The following is a 25,849-nucleotide window of genomic DNA, read 5'->3' as shown; positions in this document are numbered from 1 at the left end:
GTTTTTCTTATTTTTCAAAGAGACCATTTCCTTTTATTGGCTCTAGTTTGTTCTTATTTATGGAAATGTTTGGCTGGACTATCAGATCTGACCTCATATAAAACTCTCGCATACAAAAATTTAATAAACTACAGTTAAGAAATTTCAATGGTGATTTCTCATTCAACTTTAACCAGCAACAAATAATCTTTCTTTGCCACAACTTTATCTTCAGTTTAATTGTGTCTGTCCAAATATAGTCGGTGCACTCAGAAATGTTGTTCATCAATATGAAACATACAGCTTCTTCCTTCTTGTATCCCCACTCTAATAAGACTAATACTCATCTCACTTACATCCATTCATTCTTTCCCAGGATTGCTTGTTTTTCTACTTTCTCGGGTACGTAATTCTCAAGCTTGGCATCATCGAATCATAACTCCTTAATTTATAAAGTTAAAAATCACCCAACTACCTGATGTAGGAGCAGCGCTCTGAAAGCTAGTGCTTCCAATTAAAACAGTTGGATTATAACCAGGTGTTATGTGATTTTTAACTTTGTACACCCAGTCCAAAACTGGCATCTCCAAATCATCCTTAATTTATCTCACTTCACCTCTGCATTCTTGGTTGTGAACCTTAGTCAACACTTCTCTGGTTTCTCAGTAATAAAAAAAGTATTTAGCTGTGTGTATCATGATTGTACTGTTCAGAATTTCTCCTTCTGACTTGCCTGATTATAGTTTAGACTTAACTTCAGAAAGTAATATAACTAATTACACGAATAATGTACAATCGATTAATGGTCCGTGGAAGCTTGAATGAAATGGTCTCATAATGTGTTTTTGAATGTATATTTAAAAAGTAATATGCATGAGCAGTCTTGATGCACCTATCTCTGGAACTGTTCCAAGTCTTCAGATATTATTGCCTAGAAGTTCCTTTATTAATCACCTAGATTTTATTTCTATTGTAGCTTGTTCATAGATGACTCAAATTAATGGACAAAAATCTTGCAATGAAATGATAGTTATCTACTCAATCACACTTTTTGCATGCTGCGATTGGAAACAGACTCTCAATTTTGTTGAAGGATTCATGGTAGCAGTCTTAAACTGGATGTTCAAACACAGCTCTTTCTTGCTTTCGACAATTGACTGAAGCGCTGAGTGCTTAAAATGTCACAAGTTCTTTGTATATACAAAGTTCAAGGCAGTCCACTGAAAATATCTTCTTCCTTTAACTAAAGGTGCAGGTTGTATCACCAATACTAATGGGTCCAGAGACTGGCTGATGAAGAACTGGGGAAGATTTGGTCAACTTGTTCAAATAAAGGATTTAACCATGCTAAATTCAAATTTCAGTGGAGTAAGTTATTTTTTTTCTTCCCTAGAAACTGGGAAGCTAAGTAAGAAATTTTGATTTTAAAAATGCAGGTTAGCTACCTGATCAACTTCAGAGTTACAGGATTAAAGGTCTGGCCTCTTATTAAAGCCTTGCCTCTTACCAATAGGCTTGATAGTTTACGTGACAAAGTTTTCCAATAATGCCCCTTGTTTGTTATTTCCATCACTGTAAGAGTCCAAATGGGTTATCAACCTTTTGTTGAAATGATCTCTCTTCCATTAACAATGTTTTCTTCCACCAAATGCAAGGGTGGCAATTCAACATGGAAATCAGAAAAAGGAATTCCAGAACTTTCTCGGGGATTTTTACTTAGCGACTGCAAGAGTGCCTTTTTGCGTTCTCCCACACCAGTTTAGATACCAGCAGAGTTTCTTGTTAATTGAACAAATTAAACAAGTAGAAGCATCTATATAGTAACTTTTGTGAATACAGTACATCTCAAGGTGCTTAAGAAACATGCAAGTTAAATTAAGTTAAACTCCTAAAACCAGCAGAAGAGCTGTTTTTGTGAAGTTGAGTGAGTGTTAAATATTGGCCAAGATACTGAGGATAATTCATCTGCTCTTCTTCAAGATATGCCACTTATGTCCCATGGGAGGGTCAAGGAGGGTTCCATTTACTATTTCATTCACAAAAGTACTTTCAACAATGCAGCAACCCCTCAGTACTGCATTGGAGGGCCAGTTCTACTTGTGGTGCACAAGTAATGGAATGGGTCTTGAACCCCAATCTCCTCATAAAGGCATTCTAACAACAGAGCCATGGCTGGGACACAGGATAGAAACTAGGCTTGAAACGCCACTGTTGTCCATCACTTTGGAAATTATTACTAATGAGAATGGAGAGATTTAGGAAACTCTCCCTCTAGCTTTCCTTCTTCTCCTTTTGGTGAAATGCCCAGCTTCAGCTGATGGAGGGCTGTGGATGTGGATATGTTATCATTTCTTGATGTGGCACATTGATACTGTACTGTACAGTGTAACTTTGTAGCTAATCCCAGTTATTGAGTTACATCTTAATAATAGGCACGTGTGCACTGTATCAGAAGAAGCTGTAAATAAGAAGAGTGAAGTGGTACGACAAACTGGAATAACTTAAAATACGTGATAGGTTTCCACATTCTTAAATGTCGACAGTTTAAACATCTACAGTTCCCCGTATACTTCTGTGCATATTTCTGTTCATTGTTGGGACCTGTACTATTTTTGACATTGACACTGATTGCCACATGATATTTTAACATTCAGCTATTATTGCAGAATATGGATGATTTAGAATTTAGAAGAGAACAGACAGTGATAGTGACAAAATAGATTGAGTAATAGGAGCCTCTCGATCATTTTCTTGTTAGTCATCAGATATTTTGCCATTTATGCATTCCCCAATGCTGATACCAGGGATGGCTACTTATCACTCTTCATATTAAGCAAAATTGTGTAGTCATAATTGTAAATTGTAAATAATTGGGTGATTTACCTGAGGCAAAAAACTTCAACAGTTAATTTATAGGAACTTTGTATCAGATGTGAATACTACTACTTGGATGTATATTACTCCTATGTACATATTTCAAAAATTTAACAACTTCAAATGTCTTTTAGTTTGACGTGCTGGACTTACTCACTCCAAGGCAACTATCTGAGCTGACTGTGAACTCAAATGCTTTGAGCAACACTGATAATATCAACAAGATTCTTGATACACTTTCAAACAGACGCTTTAGTGAACTGAGGACCTACATGAACCATTTTGTGAATGACACGCAAACTGTAAGTTAGCAATTTTAAAAAAATATAATTTGTTCTCAGAATATGAATATCACTGGTATGTTTCTTGTCTTCCCTAACTGCCCAATTATATCCAAGTGGCTTGCTAGAAAGACCAATTTAAATTTAAACATATAACTAAAAATGTACGGAACGTTAATGGGTCTTTGAGGCATTCCAGTATTTTAATTCAACTTTTTATTGATGTCATTAAAATATGAATACCCTATTTTCTCTCTGTCTACAGATGCTGCCAGACCTGCTGAGTTTCTCCAAGTCTAACTTATGCCCATACTTTCAACCATGCCCCCTTCTCTTACCCCTACGCACCAGCAACACACACTTCTGGAAAGTATGTGTTGAGGGAAATATCTAACATTGAAAAGGGAATGGCTTCATAAGAGGACCATCAAGCAGATGGATGGTTTTCTCCATACAATGAAAGAGATCATGTGAAAGTACATCCTGCTTTGTTGACACACAATCACATAAATGCAATAGGAGAAATTTAGAAACCACTGACAATCCTGCAGAAATAAAGATAAATTGTTGTCCTCCCGCTTAGACATCTTGATGGAAGATAGTGACACCGCAATGAATCCTCAACCTTTTCTGCTGTTCTAAATGTATTGTACTAAGTATTGCAAGAGAGAAATAAAAGGCATTTTCATGTTAGAAAAAATGAATCTGAAACCTATTGCAAAAAAAACTGTTCTTTTTAAATTGTATACCATAATTTGTTACATGCATAGTAATCTCTGTATGGATTTAAATGTGTCTTAAGCCTATTATTAGATGTTAGTGTTAAGATGTTAAGTAATTTCCAGGGAATATTTAGGATGATTTTTCACCTGGTTTCATTTTATTTCAGATGGGTATTTCTGCTATTCAGAACGAAACAGTGAGGGACTTGATGCTGAGTAAGATCTTGCAGCAGCTGACACCCCAGTTTCCACAATTTAACACCACAGACTATGCAGACTGGTTCCAGACTAACCTACTACTTCTGCTGCCCAGCATTAAAGCTAATGACCTGGCTCTTATTCCGACCAACATATCCTGTGAATCAAACCAAGCGATGTGAGTGCATAGCCAATTTTTAAAAAATATATTTTCATGGGATCTGAGCATCACTGGCAAGGCTAGTGTTACCCACTTCCACTTGAGAAGGTGATCATGTGTCATTTTCTTGAACAGCTGGAATCTATGGGTGGTAGAAAGGGTGGGAGTTTCATGATTTTGACTCAGCAACTATGAAGTAATGCTGATATGGTTCATATCAGCATGGTTTGTGACTTGGAGGGGAACTTGCAGATAATGGAGTTTTCATGCAGCTACTGACCTTGTCCTTCTCTTTGGTAGCAGTCACAAGTTTGGAAGGTGCTACTAAAGGAGGCTTGACCATTTGTTGCCTTGCATCTTATAGATATACACACTGCTGTATCTCAGTGGAGGGAGTCAATGTTAAGCGTGATGGGAGACATACTGTATAAGGAAGCTTCTTAGTTTTGGATGGTGTCATTTGTTTAGAATATTTGGAGCTGAGCTAATCCAGGCAAATGGAGAGAAATCATAATAATCCTGATTTGTGCCTTTTAGATGTTGGACAAGCTTTGCAGTCAGAAGCTGAGGATAGTGCATTTACAGAGACTCCGACTTTGCAAGAAAAAATTTGGCTCATCCATTCTCCACAATTTGTTTTAATATTTATTTGCCTTAATACCTTGTCATTGTTACAGTATTTAATAGTTGCTGCCAGTCCCAACATATTCATGTATTCACTGTAACAATTCCAAAAATGTTTTCATCTTTATTTCTAAATTGCAATGTTGTAAATATAGAAACAACCACATTTTAGACATGACAGTGAAGGAATATTCCTAATGTTGAAGAAGTTGTTCATGCACAGTTACGTAAATTCACTATAAATAGTAAAGAGAAAATCTTTCTCCTCTGCTTCTGAAAAATGTCAGAGGCTGCAGCTGATTACTTTGTTGTCTTTCATGCAAAAATACAGCGTTGAACATTCACCCTTTATCTTACAGAATTAAAGGACTGGACAATGTTTTCACAGATTTAACAATGTCTCAGATCACTAATGTCTACAAACTGATATCAAATTATCTCTCAAAGCAACTCAATTCAACAGGTAATGTGCCGGAAGCAAATTATAGTAATTTGCAGTGTGCAGTTATCATCTCAAAGCCTGTAAAATGTGTTCCCTTCAATTATCTACCGAATTCTCTTTGAATGTCATGCTTAGGTCCCTCATCGTTTTGAACACCTTTGTCCAACCTCCTTTCTGCTCCACTCTGAGGAGAACAACTGCAGTTTCTTCAGTCAATCAATGTAACTAAAGTTACTCATCCCTGGAGCCATTGCAGGAAGTATTTCTTGCACCGTCTCCAAAGCTTTCACATGTTTCCCAACGTTTGGTGTGCAGAATTTAACACAATATTCCCCTCGTTAAGAACTAGTTTTCTTCACCTCTAATGAATATTAGGGTTGTGTTTTCCAGCCCAAAAGTGGGAATGTAGGAGGTGTTTGAGAGGACATATAATCCATAAAATGCTCTGGGCACTGTACCTGTCCACTCTGCCATAATTTTACTAGTGACAGGAAGCTTCAGGGAGATCTGCCCAATTATGAGAAATTGAGATCATCAAATATCTAGTTAATGGCCATTTAAACATTGAAACACAGAAAATAGGAGTGGGAAGAGGCCATTTGGCTCTTCCAGCCCGCACTGTCATTCATGGCTGATCATCCATCTCAATCCCCTATTCCCACTTTCTTCCCATATCCTTTTATCTCTTTAGCCCCAAAAAAGCTATATCTAACTCCTTCTTGAAAACATTCAACATTTTGGCCTGAACTGCTTTCTGTGGCAGAGAATTCTGCAGGTTTGCCCCAGTCTCTGGGAGAACAAATTCCTCCTCCTCGCAGCCATATGTGGTATCCTTAGACTGTGACCCCTGGTTCTGGACTCCCTGGTCATCAGGAACATGCTTCCTGCACTTACCCTGTCCTGTCCCCTGAGAATTTTATAGGTTTCTATGAGATCCTCCGCTTATTTTTCTAAACTGCAGCGAACATAATCCTAACCAATCTAGCCTCTCTTCATGCATCAGTACTGCCATCTCAGGAATCCTGCTATCGCAAGGCCTTATCCTTCTGCTAGTGATTGAACTAGCGATTGGAGATGCCCAAGTTCATGTCCAGTTCAAGCAGCTTTCAGGACAGATCTGGTGGCAGACAGTGTTTGGGGCTGGAATGGATGCCTGGCCTGTCTACTCTGGCTCCTCGCCAGGACCTACCAGTCTGGCCCCAGCTACCTACCTTTGGACTCAGCTGCACAGCCACCTGCCCGACTCATTGCAGCCTACCACAGGCAGTAGCTTTGACTCCCAGTGGTGCTACTAGTACTGAAGAGCTGCCAACCTCAGCTCGGCCAACAGCTCTCTGAGCAGGGGCTTCCTCTATGCTGACGAATGGGAGTTCTGCCTCAAGCCTTTTAAAGGCCAGCCAACTGCTAACTAACTGTGGGGATCACCTCCAGATTTTAGACACAGGTGCAGGCTCTACAGTTACCTACCTTCCACCACACAAAGCCCAGATCCATGTTGTGAATGTAGCTCAAAGGGAAATTTCAGCATTGATTTTCTTGGCTCTGTGGTCATACACAGATTATACCGCAGACTTATAAAGAGTTGTTTCTGAGAACATTGATCTTGTTTCTGTTTGTAGGTTTTGCATGCACTGTCAACATCACCGGCAGCCGAGATTGGCTTCTCAAGAATTTTGGCAGATTCCGTTCACAAGCTGATTACAGCAAGCTAATATCTCTGAACAGTAACTTCAAGGGAGTAAGTTATTCATGTCTTGTGGAAATACAAACAGTTTCTCAATTTGCTTTTGTTATGTTTGAACTACAGGGAGAGGCTGAATAGGCTGGGGCTGTTTTCCCTGGAGTTTCAGATGCTGAGGGGTGATCTTGTTGAGGTTTATAAAATCATGAGGGGAATGGATAGGGTGAATACCCAAGGTCTTTTCTGTGGGTTGGGGGAGTCCAGCACTAGAGGGCATAGGTTCAGGGTGAGAGGGGAAAAAATTTAAAAAGACCTAAGGGACACCTTTTTCACGCAGGGGGTGGTATGTGTATGGAATGAGCTGCCAGAAGAAGTGGTGGAGGCTGGTACAATGACAACATTTAAAAGGCATCTGGATGGGTATATGAATAGGAAGGGTTTGGAGGGATATGGACCAAGGGGTCTACATTAGTTTAGGATATCTGGCCGGCATGGGCAAGTTGGACCGGAGGGTCTGTTTCCGTGCTGTACATCTCTACCGCTCTATGTGGAACCATCTGTAATAGCACCAGCCAAAGGAGTTGGCCAAAAATCCAAGGCCTGAAAGTATTTCTTTAAAAGGGAAAGGGTACTGAGATAAACTAAGAACGATTTGAAATAACTAGTAAAGGTCTAAAAAGATGTCTTGTTCTGAATAATAAAGTAAAAGCAATGAGTGTAGAAGCTGAAGATCTGAAATAAAAGAAACAGAATATACTGAAAAACACAACAGCATCTGTAGAGAGAGAAACACGTTACCATTTCAAGTCCAATATAACACAGTCAAGACAAGGAAAACATGTTTTTGAGTAACTAATATGAGGAGTTAACAATCAAACAAAAAACAACCCAGCCATGAGCAAATTGGTACAAGGCGAATAAGATTAGAGAAATGACTGTCTGAAAGGCTGATCAGAGAATCCCTACAGCGTGGAAGCAGCCCCTTCAGCCATCACATATCCACTTCAACCTCCAAAGAGCAACCCACCCAGACTCACCTCCTTACCCTATTACTGCAAACCTGTATTTCATATGGCTACCCAACCTAGCCTGTGCACCCCTGAAGGCTACGTGCAATTTCCTTGGCCAATCCAGCTAACCAGCTCATCTGTGAATTGTGGGAAGAAACTGCAGCACCCAGAAGAAAACCACACAGACACATGGACAATGTGCAAACTCCACACAGACAGTTGCCCAAAGGTAGCATCGAACCTAGGTCCCTGGCACTGTGAGGTAGCACAGAGCCACTGTACCTGCCCTAGCTTTTAAGGCTAGCTTTTAATTCCAGACTTTGATTCAAATTTCACCTTCTGCCATTCAAGCCCATGACCCCAGACCATTAGTCTGATCTCTAGATTACTAATCCAGTGACCATACCCTAAGATTACAAGTCTGCCTAAGATAAAGACATAGGAATTGTTTCCTCTCAGATTATGGTAAATCTTTGGAACTGTCTCCCTCAGAAGGTGGTGCAAGCAGACTCTTCGAATAACTTTAAGGCAGCAGTAGAGAGGTCCAAAGATTCTTGATAAGCAAGGGGTGAAGTATTATCAAGGTGGTAGACAGCAATATGGAGCAATTGGATCAGCCATGAACTTTATTGAGTAGCAGTGCAGGTTCCAGGTGAAGTGTGACCTTCACTTGCACTTGATTTGTTTGTCATATGCTCCTTCAGAATGTCACGTTTGACTTGAAAATTGACTCTCCAAAACTTCTCCCAAACCTGCTGAGTTCTTCCAGCATTTTTTTAAATTTAACATCTGAACAGTGATAATCTCTTCGCAAGAGTAAGCTTGTAAAAGCAAAAGTTCTTCCTTGAGAACGGAAACATGCTTACAGGTATAAGTCACAACACAGGTTTCTGATACTGACACTGAGAAGTTGAGAAATAAAAATGTGCGGTAGCAGCGCACACACTGTCAGAGTTTCCTCAGGCAGCCTGTTTTACATTGCACACATTGAAGTCACTGAGAAGAAAAGGAGACTGTGTAAAGGAAGCCAATAATTTATTTTGAGCCTATCATACACTTCTCACAAAGAACAGTTTTAAATCCCAAGCTCAGTACTCTGCTTGTTGCAGCCAGCTAAAGGGATATGTTGTTTGATAAGAACTGCAAGACTTTGGGACTAGCATCTTACCAGTACTGTACTACGACACCATCACGGCCCTCAATGGCAATTGCAGAGAATTTTTGTCTGGGTGTGATGAATCTTCAGAAAGTGGTACAAGAATAAGAGTCTTGAAATAAATTTCATAGAATCCCCACAGTTTGGAAGCAGGCCATTCAGCCCATCAAGTCCACACCAACGCTCTGAAGAACATTCCATCCAGACAGACCCTATCCCTGCATTTCCTGTGACTAATCCACCCAACACCTGCACGTCTTTGGACTTTGGAATGAAATCAGAGCACCCAGAGGAAGCCAATGCAAGCACCGAGAGACTGTGCAAACTCTGCACAGACTGTTGCCCAAGGGTGGAATCGAACCTGGGTCCCTAGCACTGTGAGGCAGCAGTGCTAACCACTGAGCCACTGTGCTTTTAAAACTGAGTTAGATAGATTCTCAATATGCCGTGCTTACAAAACTCTAAGCACACTGTTTAACAAAAGATGTGAGCCAGCTATTGGATGACACTTGCTAAATTGTCTCGGGCATGCACGGAATTACACTGCCAACACATTTAAAACCATGTTAGAAGCTACATATAATACTCACAGATAGAAAAAATATCCATGTACATTGAGCCTGTTTCAACATGACAAAATGGCCAACAGTCACTCTATGGTTCACTTCTCAGGGCAGTGACTTCACTGATCAGACTTTACTTGTATCAATCAGAACCCATTTAAATTTAATCAAGGTTTGACATTTAACAGTCAGTCATCATCTAATTGGTGGATTCTCCGTGGCCACGCCTCTACCAATCAGAGTACATTTACCAAATAATCAACACACCTTTTCTCATACAGTATGAAAATGGTTGTTTTTCTTTTTTAAAAATCCCACAACACCAGGTTATAGTCCAACAGGTTTACTTGGAAGCACCAACTTTCAGTATCCACAACCACCTGATGAAGGAGTAGCACTCTGAAAGCTAGTGCTTCCAAATAAACCTATTGGGCTATGACCTGGTGTTGTGGGATTTTTAACTTTGTACACCCCAGCCCAACACCGGCATCTCCAAATCTTGTTTTTCTTTCACACTGGTATTTCTTGCCAATTGTTGAGTGCAAGATGAATAGTTTTGACAAACTGTTTCGTTTATCAGCAGTACTCAAGTTCTGATCAATCTTTCTTTTCTCTTCCTTTTCATTCAGCTTGACGTGGTGGATTTGTTGACCGTAAGACAGCTTGCCCAATTATCTGCCAGCAATGGAACATTGAAGGACTCACAGGATGTAATGAAGGTCATGAGTGTCATTAGAGAAGATACCATTACACAGTTCATGGACACTTTCAGCTTTGAGGCAAAGCAGGTAGGAAATTGCAAACAGCTAATGATACTCCGAGAAACAAAATATAATAATAAATAGATTGTGAGTCTATTATAGTATGCAACCAAATGTAATCCAAAATTCTAAGGTTTTTTTCACTGAGATGTGAGCATCATTAATCACATTTATTGTCTATCTTCTATTGCCCTTGAGAAGATGAGATGCCTTCTTTAATGATTATAGTCCCTATAATGTAGGTCCACACACAATGCTGCTAGAAAGGGGGTTCCAAGCCTTTTGACTCAGCAACTGTCAAGGAATAGCAATAGAGTTCCCAGTCAAGATAGTGTATGGTTTGCAGGTCATGGTGTTGTCAGGTAGCTGCTGCCTTGCCTTCTAGATATTGGAGGTCATGAGTTTCGAAGGGGCTGTCAAAGGCTGTCATGAAGAATTGTCGCAATGAATGTGGTATTACACTGCTGCCTCAGTGTATTGGTGTTGAACAGAGTGAGTGTTACAGGTAATGCTGAGGCATTTGCCAGTCAAGCAGGTGGCTTTGTCCTGGGTGGCATTGAACTCCTTAAGTGTTGTTGGAGTTGCACTCATCAGACATTGGAAAGTATTCCATCACATTTGTGACTTGTGCATGGATTCTGAGGCCTTGAAATTGAATCCTCGCCGCATAACCACCAACCTCTAACCTGGTCTATGGCTGCAGTATTCCTATGGATGACCCCATTGGGCTTCTGGTCAGAGGCAACCCAAAGATATTTAATGTTGGGAGACTTAATGATGGTAATGCCACTGAACATTATGGAAAGATAGTTATATTACTCTTGTTGGAAGTGGTGCAGCTGAACATTTGTGTACCATGAATGTTACTTACCATGTTTATCTGCCCAAACCTGGATGTCTTCAGACCAGGTAGATGTCCTCAGATGTTAGTGAGCAGTACGTTGCAGGTTAGACTGTAAAAGGCTAGGTTAATGTTAGATGATCCGTATAGTTTTACTCCTTTCTGAAAATGAATGACTTATGAGGCAATTTTGAGAGGCACCCTGATTGCTGTAGATCTGGAGTCAGACCAGGTATTAATGACAGACCACCTTCCCTGAACAATATGAGTGAACTAAATGGATTTTCACCACATTCTAGTGATTTCAATAACATTATTATTCATACTTGTTTTTTTCTAAAAAAAACTTCTAGGTTGTTAGGGTTTGAACTCATGGCAAGGACATGAACTGACCCCAGCAGGCAGTTGGGGAAGGAGAGTGAAGTAAAATCAAATTGCACCAGGCTGGATGACTTCCCAACACACCACCATCAGCACAATGCAGTGATGGTGAGACCGACCGCAGAGAAGCCGCTTGCCTTCAGCATACAGATGGGCGATTTGCATATGTAAAGGCATTATCATGGCCCACTTTACATGTGCTTCAGGTTTTTGCCAGATAAAGGAGCCACCGATGTAGCAGGGGTGGTCTCCCAGTGGCAAAGAGGAGTGAGGCGGGTTGGGGGAGTCAGGGTGGAGAAAGCAACACCTGTGACTTCGCTGTTATAGCTTTCCCTCCAACACTTGACACAGTGACTGAGCCAAGAGCATCAGGAGACTGCCTGCTGTCTTTCGTTGGATGGTGGACTAATTTAGGAGGGCATCTGTAGTAAAATTGTTGAACAGGTCCCATTGCCAGCAGGTGAGCCCAAGACCTGCTTATTTTCTTCCGGTGTCTGGGTCCTGTGCCCCTTGGAAAGTCCAAATCTCTGGAGCATCGATTCTGGTCTCTAGTCCTGGTCCTCTGGCATTGTCATTGTGCTGCTGTTCCTATCAACTGGCCAAACGTGCTGCACAATTATACACCTAATGGAGTGCTGTACACATCATCAAACCCCTATTATTTTAAACAGTACAACACCTCAATGAATCATAGGCAGAAATCTATCCTCAGTCTGGACCAGACCAGACACCCTCAAAATATGTTATAAAGGTAGCCTAGACTCTAACACTTTCTTATTATAAAGGTAAATATGGGATACTGTGGTCCAGCAGTACAATTGGTCGGACTACTTGATGTTAAGCAAAACACAATTTATTCAAACACTATAGTTAAATTTCAAAAAAAGAAAGAAGAGCTTGGAATGACATAGCCCATTGGAAAACCTAACAGAATAATAGATACAGTAACTATTACTAATTAACTATTCCAATATAGTAACATCCCATAAACATAATCTTGCCAAAAGACAAATTCGGAGAATAGATTTTGTCTTACATGCAATCCAACAGCCCAGGAAGAGGATCCCACCACCTCCCCAGCTTTTGGCTGAACTCGAGAGAGGGAAAAATAGCTTCCACTTCTTCAAGATCCCAACAGCAACTGCTGCTGAGAGCTAAAAACTAAAAATCTCTGGTACTGTGGTTGGAGCTTGATCACACCCATTCAGGTTGCTTGTATTGTTCCAGCTTTAAAAAAACACCCAAGGCTTCACAAGTTTTTTTTTCCTCATAGGCTGCTCATCACCTGCTCCCCGCCCCTTGCTTCCCCGCCCCCCCACATCTCTCTCTCCCTCTAAAATAAACCAGGACAAACACACCTCTTAAAACCACAGTGTCAGCACAAAATAATGTCTTGTTTGATGCTTCATTATATGAAGCCAAGTAAAAGACTTCAAATCACCAAACTCCTTATCCTGCTAGATAAGGTTCAAGCATATTGACTCAGTGTCCATTGTCTCAGATCAAAAGAACAAAGCACTTTATTGGTCTCAGCTGGTGTCCAATCAGTCTAATGTAAACAAGTTAAAACAGCACTTGCTAAATGAAGAACCGCTTCGTTATTAGTTACAATTGGGTTCATGGTTTAAGAATTTCTTTGTGATGAGTGTTTTTATGTGAATTTGACCATTTGAAGTTTATTCTGATAGCACTATGTGCAGTTTATGCTGTTTCTTCACTTTTCCAGAACAATGTAACATTGATCCCTGAAGTGAGGTCAACCTTACTGAGTGATGTTCTGAGTCGTGCTGAGCCAATTATTTCCAGTTCAAATGAAGAAGAACTCCAGACCTGGCTTGGGACTAGGCTTCAGTTGCTGATACCAGGACTGAATGAAAGTTTGGTTGAATTAATTCTGACGAATGCAAGTTGCCGTGGAGCTCAGATCATGTGCGTTCTGAGTATTGGATTTTAAATTATTGTTCTACTACTTTTATACATTTAAAGCACTAGCTAATTGGTAATGATTTTGTTTTCCATCACATCACTGTTTAATTCAACAATATTATAACTTTTAAAAGTATCTAAATATTGCTTTTTATCTTATTTTGGTCAGTGTTCCAAAAATTGTTGCACCTCTTCCACGTTATTCTTACTATAAAATAAAATAACAACAGAGTTCATTGGAGCTCAAATGGAATAGCAATTTGAAGATACAAGAATTCCTGTCATGGTGCGATGAACAATGTTATGGATAGTATCCAAGTGGATTGCAAGCACTACTCAGTGAGAAGCCGAGAGAATTGGTGTAGACAGGCAGCACTGTTCAGTGCACAGTTATAGAGCACAGATGCAGAGGTCTTTCTGCAAGTTCCCACTCGGCAAAGACACAGAAAAATCAATTCATTATAAAGTTAGTGGCAGAATGATCAGAAATACTGTGTATACAAAGGAAACTTGAATGTAGGCTCACGTTTACAACCACTTGAGTAATTTTGAAGTGCGTTCATTTTTGTACAATAGGAAATGTGGCAGCCAGTTTACCCACAACAATATCCCACAAGCTGCATTACTAATTGAGCACTCAATATTGTCCAGACTACTTTGGGTCCCTCTTCACTCTTTTTCACAATAATTCCTTGGGGCTTTTTTATATCCACCTTAGAAAGTAAAAGCATCTTAGTTTAACATCACATTCAATAAATGGCAGCTCCTAATCGAGTCATCGAGTGGTTCAGCATGGAAACAGACCCTTCTGTCCAACTCATTCTTACAGACTAGATATTCTAAATTGATCTTGTCCTATTTGCTAGAATGTGGACCATATCCATCTAAACTCTTCCTATTCATGTACCCATTCAGATGTCTTTTAAATGTCATAATTCTACCAATGTTCACCACTTCCTCTGGCTGCTCATTCCATACACGGGCCACCCTCTGCGTGATAAGGTTGCTTCTTTTTAAATCTTTCCCTTCTCACCTTAAACCTGTGCCATCTAATTTTGCACTCCCCTACAGTGCTCACTCTGTAATGTATTGGAATATCCATGTAAAATTTTGTACTCAAGTCCGAGGAGCGGGAATTGAATCCTCAACCCTCTGACGGAAGAGATGAAAATGTTATCCTCTGACCTGTTGTTGTTTGGTTGAATGCAGTCAGACCTCAGCAAAGTGGACAATATTGGGATATAGCTGCCTGTCATCTCAACTGAACCTTTTGGCTAAAGGAGTCAGCAAGGAAAATAATAACCAAGTGTGCTTAAAAGATGAGGGAAAATGTGAATTAAAATCTTTCCAAAAATAATTGCAATAACCTTTCAACTTTATACTTTGGACAGAGTCTGCCCCTCACTGAATTCAGGAGTATGGTGTGCACAGTCTTCTCACCATCATTTCGCATGTTGGGAAAATGATGCTACTAACCTGTAACCAGAAATGTTACTCTGCTTTACTGGCAAACTGGGAGATAATTGTGGCTTTGACTGACAGTGCAAAATAAATCTTATTGATTTAGCCTTGCATACTGGGCGACTTAATCAGTATCTCTTCCATGGTGAAGAGGTTTGATCAATAAAAAATTTAATATTCATATTTTTGAAACTTTATTTAGAATACAGACCCTGAATGCACGGATCTCTGAATTTACAACTAACATTCAGCGGCAACTGTACAATGGCATCAGAACCTATCTACGCAAAGGTATTTGGCTTCTATTTTACTCTGTTATCAGTTTTTAAAGTTGCAATGATAGTGCATGTGGACTTTTTTAACACATGCCTTTCCACAGTTACCTTCTCTACAAATGCAGCAGCTGTATGGATTTTTATAACAATGTGACTTGAGTAGGAGCTAAAAATTGTGACATGTTCTGGTGCTGAACCATCTAAAAAATCCTTTCTGTGCTCACTCTTTCCTTAAAAATGAATAGAAACATGGGAGGGACAATGCAGAAGAATTTCCTGATGATGCTCAGTTCTTGTTCTGTACAGTAACTTTGTAGTTTAATTTGATAATATATTAAGTTTGTAAAGTACATCACATCTTATTTGATTATTCCCCATTCTGTGTCACAGTTATTCCTACAGCTGTGTACAAATGTCACTACTTGGAGCTCCATACGCATCAGAAACTGCAAACTTCAAACCTAACTAAGATAGAATCATGAATACATTCTGAGGAAAATTCATTGACATTCCATTTCACAGGAGATTCTTTAATACTAAAAAAAATAATTATTCATGCTGATACCCTTTCTCTGTTTACCCAGGTCCTAAACCAAGGTGTTATAATGTGTCTGATCCAGCTTTGAACTCGACTGCCTGGTTTGCCAATTACTTTGGCAAATTTCTGAAATATACAAGCACAGATGACCTTGCTCTGCTCACTGACAATGCAACAGTACGTATAACTATGTTACTTTTGTAGCTTGAGTTACTTTCCTTACTTGCTTATCGTTACGAAGTGTTACAATCACAAGCAAGATTCCCAAATTCACTCCAATTCCAGGCGGGATACCCCAAACCTTTAAGTGTTCAGGTGAGAGGGGGAGATGAACTGACTCTCCTTCATTTACCCACCCCGTCTGTTGGTTGCAACAAGGTTCATTTAAAAACGACCTCTTTCCTTTTATTGGTACCTTTTCCCCTGACCAAAATGACCTTATGTTTTAAAGGAGCCAATTTATCTAGGTTTTCTTGAGTGAACAAAAGGTGAGTTTATTAATTTCAAATGTGAAAAGAATTATTAATACAAATAAGAGGGGATTCTGAAAAGATAAAAGTTTAAAACCACACAGACATGCAGATCAGTCTCTGAATTGTTTGCAAATACCAGATACTTTGATGTAGCCATTGCAGTGGAGGTTACCAGTAGCATTGTCACATCAGTCAGTTTCATGACCCATAGTTTTAGAGATTCATTGAGACTCTGTACTGCTGATGCTTTTTGACCGTAATTGAGTTCTAATAATTGGGTTGAGATAAAAAGTCCTTTGTTGCCCTATTTCCTGTTTAACTAGTTTGCACCACTTGGAGTCTTCACCTGTGACATAAGAGTAATCACAGTCCTTTGGCTATGACTGTCATGGCTCAAACCCAGTCTGGTACACAAGAATATTCAGTCCCACTAGATCATTCCAGTGGAGTTGCAACTGGATTTACTACTTGGAAAGCAAGTGCACAAAATGTGTCGCAAATTTAGGACATAATCCATAAGGTTTGAATTGTTGAATAAGGGTTTGTCAGCTCCTTTAATCTTTGTAGTCACAAGAAGTCACAGTCTAATCTGTTGTTTCTTTGACATCTTAAGGTGTTACGTCTTAATAGTTTTTCTTGCTCTCTCCGTCTGTCTCTCTCTCTCTTTTGACTACCACTTAATTTACAGCTGAAGTGATTGTCTCTGTAGCAGTCTGCTTCTAAAAATCAGCGCATTTTTCAATTTAAAGTAAGCCATGTCGATAATCTCTTTGAGGATCTGATTTATCATAACAAAAGAAGTGAACAAAGTTTTTGTCTCTGAATTGTAATTCCTTGAATATATTTACTACAAAAATCTTATCACCTATTAATACCTACTTTCTACAGTTGCAGATATTTGCCGCCAACCAGGAAAATCTAATTCTTTTGAACAGTATTGAGCTTCCTGAAGATGTCCAGAGGTTTTACGCAAGTGCACTGTTTGAAAATGCAGTCTTTAATGCATCAAGGTATATGTTGCTTAAAAGTTGTAGAATACTTAAACACCTGACATCTCATGACGGGAACTAAAACTGACCTGCATACTCAAATTATTATTTTCTTTCCTAACTTGAGGGAGGCATGAAAGCATTTTTATTACCTTTCACTGTTCATCCTTGGGACATGAGTATCACGGTCAATGTCAGCATTTATTACCCATCTCTAATTACTCTTGAGAGGCTGGTAGTGAGATGCCACTTGAACCACTATAGTCCATGTGGTAAAGTTACACCCACAATACTATTAGGGAAGGAGTTCCAGGATGTTGACAAGGAGAGTGAGGGAACGCGACATATATTCATGTCAGGATGGTGTATGGCGTGGGGGTGAACTTGCAATGGTAGTGTTCCCATGTGTCTGCTGTCCTTGACCTTTTAGACTGTAAAGATTATTGGTTTGGAAAGTACTTTTGAAGGATGAATTTGATGATTCACTGCAGTGCTTCTTTTCAATGCACGCTGTTTAAAATAATGGATGCTGCGCCATACGTATAGGGTGCTTTGTCTTGATTGGTATTGAGCTTCTTGACTGTTGTTGGTGATGTTCTCATCTGGGCAATGGGAGTATTTAATCAAGCAATATATATTAAATTTCCATTCAATGGTAACTCCCAGTATGTTGATGGTGGAGGATTCTGGAATCGAAATGTGGTTCAGTGTGGTTAGCTCAGTTGGCCGGATGGCTGGTGAGTGATTGATAAGAGTGGTGCTGGAAAAGCACAGCAAGTCAGGCAGCATGTGAGGAGCAGGAAAATTGATGTTTTGGGCAAGAGACCTTGAGTCAGATGCTGCCTGACCTGCTGTACTTTTCCAGCACCGCTCTAATCTTGACTCTGATCTCCAGCATCTGCAGTCTTCACTTTCGCCTGGCTGGTGAGTGATGCCAACAATCTGGGTTCAATTCATGCACAAACTGAGCTTACTTAAAAGAAATCTCCTCAACTTTTCCCCTTGCCTGAGGTATGGTGATCCTCCAGGTCCAATCAACATCAGTCGTCTCTCCTTAGTGAGAGAGCAGCCCTATGGTCTGGTAGGACTCTGGCAACTTTAGGTACAAAATTGCAGCCAAATCACTGCTATATTACTTTACTGCATATTTATTGTAAAATTTGAAGCTAGTGATTAAGTTTAATATCTAAATCAAATGTACATTGCATTATAGTTGCTAACTGTTTTTATCAAAACTATTGTTCATAAACATCTTAAAACTTTGCAGAACAGCAGGAGGCCTTGTGATTGACCCAACTATTATCTGCCCTTTGACATTGCTATGCATTTATTTTAATTTCGACTGACCTCACTCTTTTTGATGTTTAAGATTTTGAAATTTCAACATCTCCCTTCCAATCCTGTGTCAGCTACTCCATGCTCTAGCAACACTCTGCATGAAAAAAACGTTTTTGAACCTTTTGTTCTATTTATGGTGATTTTCAATTCAAGCCCTCTAGCTAACAACAACTCATCAACCATTGAAATTGCTTATTCTATTAAGCATCATCAGTACCCTTCATTATTTTAACTACACCCAATCTGTTTTTAACTGTCTTTGTTCTAGTTAAAATCTTAATGCGGCCTCTCCGTTGTAAGTATACCAGATTGTTATTGTAAATTTTTATTTCTGTTCAAATTCTGCTGCGCAGTTTTTGATCATCTTTAAGGCAAAGCAGTACAGAAATTTCATGGTACATTTGATTGCTTTGTATACCAGAGATTTACTACTCATAACAATATTTGCATTGTTAATTTAATGCACTTTATGATGTGTTGCACATGTATTTGCACAATGAATTCTGATTGCGATTGATTTTCTCAATTTCCACATAGCATTCCTGACAGCTTGGTTTGCTTTGTTGTTGATACCCCAACAACAGTTCAATCTTTAACAGCACAGCAAGCTGAAATTATACTTCAGAAAGCAAACAGAGCCTGTCAGAATCTCAGCACAAATGGAACAACACCAACAGATGAACAACTGCAGGTAGGAATTCTCAGCCTGGGAGAAAGAGAGCTATTCTATTCTTGCAAGTTTGGGGAATGGCAGGACTTCTGCAATGAGCAAATTTCCGAGCTTCTCTGTGGTATTCTTAATTTTGCTGGCCTCCCCAGCCCCAGCCAGTGGGATAAAGCTTGGCTGCAGCCACCTTAAATTCAAAAAATATATGCCTATATACTTTGGTACCTATAGCTACACAATTGCTTGATTTTCAATAGCCAATGCACTGCCCAAAATATTTCTGGACACTTGGTACAAAAAGTCTTCATTGCATCAACTTGAGGGAGTCGTGAACACAGCCTAGTCCATCACACAAACTAACATTCCATCCATTGACACCATCTACATTTCTCACTGCCTCGGTGAGGCAGCCAACATCATCAAAGACCCTTCCCATCCCGGTTATAATCTCTTCCAATTTCTTCCATTGGGCAGAAGCTAGAAAAATTTAAACACACACACCAATAGATTCAAGAACAGCTTCTTCCCCATTCTTATTGGACTTCTGAGCGGCCCTATATAATTTTACATTTAATGTTGGTCTCACTCTTTGTGCACCTTCTCTGCAGCCTTTTCTGTTACCCTAATGAACTTTGTATAGTATAATCTGCCTGTGCTTCACGCAAAATAAACATTTTCACTGTACCTAGGCACATGTGACAATAATAAATCAAATCAAATCATTGCTAAGGCACAAATGTAATAAGGTATGTAACAAGGGTGTCATATTTGTAATGTATATTACATGGGGTATTTGCTATCGAAACCATTCTACATTATCCAGCAAGCAATCTCAGAAATGGGAGAGGAAACAGGGGACTGGCCAATTATTCACCATTATATTTTCTGCCTAATTCTGTCATTGTAAATTGGGCAGAACATTTAGGCTTTGTTTTATTGATTGCATTTGCGCTGTTGTTTCACTATTGGATGTCTGGCACTAATATTTATAATCTGGACGGTACTTCCATTAAACACCAAAAAGACCAAAGTTCTTGTTTTCGGACCATGTCAATATATCACACTTGCTGTGTTGCCTTCCCCCTTTGAGTTCATTCTCAAGCTGAACCAGTATACACATCTTTTCATCAAGGTAAAAACAAGGACTGCAGATGCTGGAAACCAGAGTCTAGATTAGAGTGGTGCTGGAAAGGCACAGCAGGTCAGGCAGCATCCGAGGAGCAGGAGAATCGACGTTTCTGGCAAAAGCCCTTCAGTAGGAATAGATCTAGTCTATATCAGAAGAGATTGACTATCATTGCTGCCACACCTGCTGAGCTTTTCCAATAATTTGTTTTTGTTTCTGATTTACAGCATCTGCGGTTCTTTTAATTTCCTTTGATTCTGATCTCCTGTGCATCCCATCATGTAACTCTTCGTTTGTCAATAGAACCTTTGGAACTCTCTTGTCAGACCCTTTCCACCCCCATACCTCATTCATTGATGTTTTAAAACTTCTCAAAACTTTCCCTCACTCCACGCTTTTAGTAAAATCTCCCAAACCTGTAAGTTGTTATTATTTGGTAAGGTCACACCCTCAAGAAGGAACATAGAACATAGAACAGTACAGCACAGAACAGGCCCTTCAGTCCACGATGTTGTGCCGACCATTGATCCTTATGTGAGGTAAACCTAATGTACGAATCCTTCAGGAAACGTTGATGATTGTATTTTCTTGCAGTTTGCAGTTTCCCTTGTGAATAAAATTGACAGCTTCTCCAATGAGACTCTTGGTAACCTAGGCCAATCAGCTGTTGGATTGTCAACAACACAGATTAATAATATCAGTGACAACGATATCTTACTATCCCTGGACTCCCTGAGTGAGGTCAATGGCTGGACCATGGGAAGTGTATTTGCATTGGTAACGAAGTTGACCCGTGTCGGATTTCAGGTAAGATTGTAACTAAACTAAAGGATAGCCTTTCTTCGGAATTAATTAACAAAATAGGACCGATTACTTGTTTCAAGCTAATAGCAGCGTGTATTAGAAGCACATGGTAGAAATCTGCTAGAGTACAAATGATAATGCACTGTCCATTAAAGTTAATGGATGGAAATCTAGAGCTGTGTAGTCAAATTTTACCTAAATAAATTAATTAGAAGATACCTAGACCCAAATCCCATCCTAATGTAATAAATTAAGGCACCATACATGACCAACGATTTGGAAAAAAATGCTCCAGTGTAGTCATGTTTCCTATGTAGGTATCAGAATAAGGCCACTGAAGGAATAACAGGCAAAAGAACAGAATTTATCATGTCTATTCAGGCTTTGTCTTCTATTTATAGTTTAACAACGCAACCAACCTCTTGAAAATGGGAACCTTGGTATCTGGGCTTTCAAGTGAAGCAATAAGAAATGTCAGTAGCAGTGAGATGGTCACTGCTGTCAAAGATGCTACCTTCGTAGAAAATATATTGCTTGCTCCTGAACCTGTTCAAGTACTAGTTGTCCAAAAGGTAAGCGCCCAATAAATTTGTGGGATAAAAATGGTTATTTCAGTGTTGCAGACGTTTCATCCCCTGTCTAGGTGACATCCTCAGTGCTTGGGAGCCTCCTGTGAAGCGCTTCTGTGATCTTTCCTCCGGCATTTATAGTGGTTTGAATCTGCCGCTTCCGGTTGTCACTTCCAGCTGTGCGTTGCAGTGGTCGGTATATTGGGTCCAGATCAATGTGCTTATTGATTGAATCTGTGGATGAATGCCATGCCTCTAGGAATTCCCTGGCTGTTCTCTGTTTGGCTTGTCCTATAATAGTAGTGTTGTCCCAATCGAATTCATGTTGCTTGTCATCTGTGTGTCATCAGACATGACCAGCTATCCTTAGTAGCCACACACGCAGATGACAGGCAACATGAATTCGACTGGGACAACACTACTATTATAGGACAAGCCAAACAGAGAACAGCCAGGGAATTCCTCAAGGCATGGCACTCATCCACAGATTCAATCAATAAGCACATCGACCTGGACCCAATATACCGACCACTGCAACGCACAGCTGGAACTGACAACCGGAAGTGGCAGATTCATACCACTATAAATGCCGGAGGAAACATCACAGAAGCGCTTCACAGGAGGCTGCCAAGCACTGAGGATGTCACCTAGACAGGGGACGAAACATCTGCAACACAAATTCCCAGCTCGGCGAACAGAACCACAACAACGAGCACCCGAGCTACAAATCTTCTCACAAACTTTGAATGGTTATTTCACTTTACTTTTCGGGATGTAGAACAGCTTCTGAATATACAGTTATGCTAATAGACAACAAGACTGAGTAAAGTCTTCACAATCAGTTAACTTCAGCACTTTGAAGATGTTGAAGCAATACTACTTGACTTCTGTAACCATTTCACTGGAACCCTTTTCACTGTAACTCCATCAGCGCTCCTTGAACCTGTCTATTAAAACACCAATGATGCAGAAAGGGCTGGAGCTGGTACGCCCATTTTGCAAGTCTCTTACATTTTGGTTGGGCAATGGATTATCAGCGTTTACCATTTCAAGTAATAGGAACTGTTTGCGCCCAGGAAATAGTACAGATAAGACAGGGTGAAGGCATGTCCAATCCCTAGGGTGAAAATAACCTCCACCCCACCAATAAACCTATCACAATTCTACCCAGTGGTTCCAAAATATGGTATAGTTAAGAGTCCAAGGTGGACATTCCCATGAGGAGTATTTAAATCAAGGATGTTCCTTCTGATGGACTCAGAGATTTTTAGCAGAGTTAATGGGATTTCAAGGAACCACACATCACATTCCACACTGCAATTTTTGCCCCATGTGTTTCTCTTCATAAATAAGGAAGGTCTTCCAAATCTGCACAGATGCTGCCAACATTTATTGGAAAACTGCAGACTCATTTCATGTAAACACATTCATGGTCCTCTGTTTATGCACTAATTAGCCATCTTGCTATTGAGAAATTTCAGCTGTACTGTTTTTGTCAGTACATCAGATGTGTTTCCTTGGCAGAAATTGGCCTGGCTAGTCCTCAAGACTGTTTTTAAAGTGATTGGAGAAAGATTTTAAGAAGCCTATGAGGAGCAACCATTTTACACGGAGGGTGGTTCGGGTGTGGAATGAACATCCATAGGAGTGGTGGATGCAGGAACAGTTACAATATTTAGAGGAAATATTTGGAAGGATATGAGCTGAACACAGGCAGATGGGATTAGTTTTGTTTGGGATTATGGTCAACATGGACCAAAACAATACTTCAGTTTCAGGAAGATCTGAAGCAAACCATTTAAAAAAAAAACTTTTGTTTTGATTCATTTTTACTAAATGTTTTCATACTTTGATTCCTATCTAGGTTATTGTATCTTCGAATAACCCCATTACAGCTATACAGAGAGTTCCTGATCAGCTTGCATCCAAAATATTTTTGCCTCGACTGATTTCTAAAAATATTGGTCTGCCTCTTGTGAACAATAAACAGTGGAAACCTGAACAAGTAAGCTCTTGAATTGCTTGATGGACTCTCAAATAAAATCTCAGCTTATCTGTAATATTTCACATTCATCCACAGACAAGTAACCAATGTTGTGCAGTAGACAACTTTTCCATCTATGAAAGCTGTGGCAATGTCAACTGAGACGTTTAACAGGCCAAATATAAACTAAGCCCAGCCTCTAACAAGCACCATTTATTTCACAAGAAATTTTGTTTTTTAGTTTTAGTGCCTGCAAGAATTGTTACAAATTCTGAGTGAACTTATTAATATAGCGCCAAAGTACAGTTAGCTTTGAGCACAAAATCCATGCCTGTTAGAATGGGATTAGCTGTTTGGTTCTGTTGTTCAGTTTGGTTCTGTTATTCAGTTACTGCAAAAGGTAATACAGGAAATGGATCAATGCACTACAGGAACAGGCCCTTCAACCCACCATGTCTGTGCCTATCATGATGCCATTTAAACTAATCTCATCTATCTGCATATGGTCCATATTCCCCATTCATCACCTGTTCATGTGTCTGTCTAAATGCCTCTTAAAAATTCCTGTCATATCTGCTTCTACCACTTTCCCTGGCAGCACGTTCCAAGCATCTACAACCCTCTGCATAAAAAAAACTTGCCTTATACATCTCTTTTAAACTTTCCCCCCTCACTTTAAAGCTATGCCCCCCGTATTTGACATTGCCACGCTGGGACTATCCACCCTATCCACACCTTTCGTAACTTTATATATCTCTATCAGGTCATGCCTCAGCCTCTGACACTCAAGTCATAGAGTCATAGAGATGGACAGCATGGAAACAGACCCTTCGGTCCAACCTGTCCATGCCTACCAGATATCCCAACCCAATCTAGTCCCACCTGCCAGCACCTGGCCCATATCCCTCCAAACCCTTCCTATTCATATACCCATCCAAATGCCTCTTAAATGTTGCAATTGTACCAGCCTCCACCACATCCTGTGGCAGCTCATTCCATATGTACCACCCTCTACGTGAACAAGTTGCCCCTTAGGTCTCTTATATCTTTCCCCTCTCACCCTAAACCTATGCCCTCTAGTTCTGTACTCCCCGACCCCAGTGAAACGACTTTGTCTATTTATCCTATCCATGCCCCTCATAATTTTGTAAACCTCTATAAGGTCACCCCTCAGCCTCCGACGCTCCAGGGAAAACAGCCCCAGCCTGTTCAGCCTCTCCCTGTAGCTCAGATCCTCCAACCCTGGCAACATCCTTGTAAATCTTTTCTGAACCCTTTCAAGTTTCACAACATCTTTCTGATAGGAAGGAGACCAGAATTGCATGCAATATTCCAACAGTGGCCTAACCAATGTCCTGTACAGCTGCAACATGACCTCCCAACTCCTGTACTCAAAACTCTGACCAATAAAGGAAAGCATACCAAACGCCTTCTTCACTATCCTATCTACCTGCGACTCCACTTTCCAGGAGCTATGAACCTGCACTCCAAGGTCTCTTTGTTCAGCAACACACCCTAGGAGTTTACCATAAAGTGTATGAGTCCTGCTAAGATTTGCTTTCCCAAAATGCAGCACCTCGCATTTATCTGAATTAAACTCCATCTGCCACAATCCAAATTTGTCCTTATAGTTACTATACTCCAATATTGGCAACTTCCTGGAAAACCTCTTTTGCACTCTCTCCAAAACATTCACGTCCTTCCTATAGTGTGGCATCTCGAACTGCACACATTAATTCTAAGATGGCTGAACTAAAGACTTGAACAGCTGCAACATGACTTGCCAACTTTGATGCTCAGTGCGCTGACAGATGAAGACAAACGTGCCAAATGCCTTTTTTACCACCTTATCCACTTGTGTTGCCCCTTGCAGTAAGCTTTGGCCATGTATCCGAGATCACTCTGTATATCACTACTTTTGAAATTGACCTCGCAAGATGCACCACCTCACACTTTTCCAGACTGAACTCCATCTCCCATTTCTCCACCCAACTTTTAAACTGACCTGTATCCTGTTGTATCTATT

At 40.1% G+C, this 25,849-nt stretch overlaps 1 protein-coding gene across 1 annotated transcript in view; it reads left to right on the top strand.

Moving 5' to 3' along the window:
* LOC122560428 (uncharacterized) overlaps window positions 1-25,849 on the top strand; it is a 200,925-nt gene that overhangs the window by 141,998 nt on the left and 33,078 nt on the right. Inside the window, exons 125-138 of the mRNA XM_087998069.1 lie at window positions 1,229-1,347; window positions 2,988-3,155; window positions 4,024-4,232; window positions 5,198-5,301; window positions 6,900-7,018; window positions 10,320-10,478; window positions 13,400-13,602; window positions 15,263-15,351; window positions 15,920-16,050; window positions 17,235-17,356; window positions 19,211-19,364; window positions 21,061-21,273; window positions 21,672-21,842; window positions 23,704-23,844. Of these exons, the coding sequence (XP_087854195.1) occupies window positions 1,229-1,347; window positions 2,988-3,155; window positions 4,024-4,232; window positions 5,198-5,301; window positions 6,900-7,018; window positions 10,320-10,478; window positions 13,400-13,602; window positions 15,263-15,351; window positions 15,920-16,050; window positions 17,235-17,356; window positions 19,211-19,364; window positions 21,061-21,273; window positions 21,672-21,842; window positions 23,704-23,844 (2,102 nt within the window). The remainder of the gene's footprint in view (window positions 1-1,228; window positions 1,348-2,987; window positions 3,156-4,023; window positions 4,233-5,197; window positions 5,302-6,899; window positions 7,019-10,319; window positions 10,479-13,399; window positions 13,603-15,262; window positions 15,352-15,919; window positions 16,051-17,234; window positions 17,357-19,210; window positions 19,365-21,060; window positions 21,274-21,671; window positions 21,843-23,703; window positions 23,845-25,849) is intronic.

Source organism: Chiloscyllium plagiosum, unplaced genomic scaffold, assembly GCF_037043375.1.
Source record: "Chiloscyllium plagiosum isolate Xiang-an unplaced genomic scaffold, Cpla_swu_hap1 HiC_scaffold_20, whole genome shotgun sequence".
Lineage (NCBI taxonomy): Eukaryota > Metazoa > Chordata > Chondrichthyes > Orectolobiformes > Hemiscylliidae > Chiloscyllium > Chiloscyllium plagiosum.
Note: the sequence above shows the minus strand (reverse complement) of the source record. Positions and strands in the feature narration are given on the sequence as shown.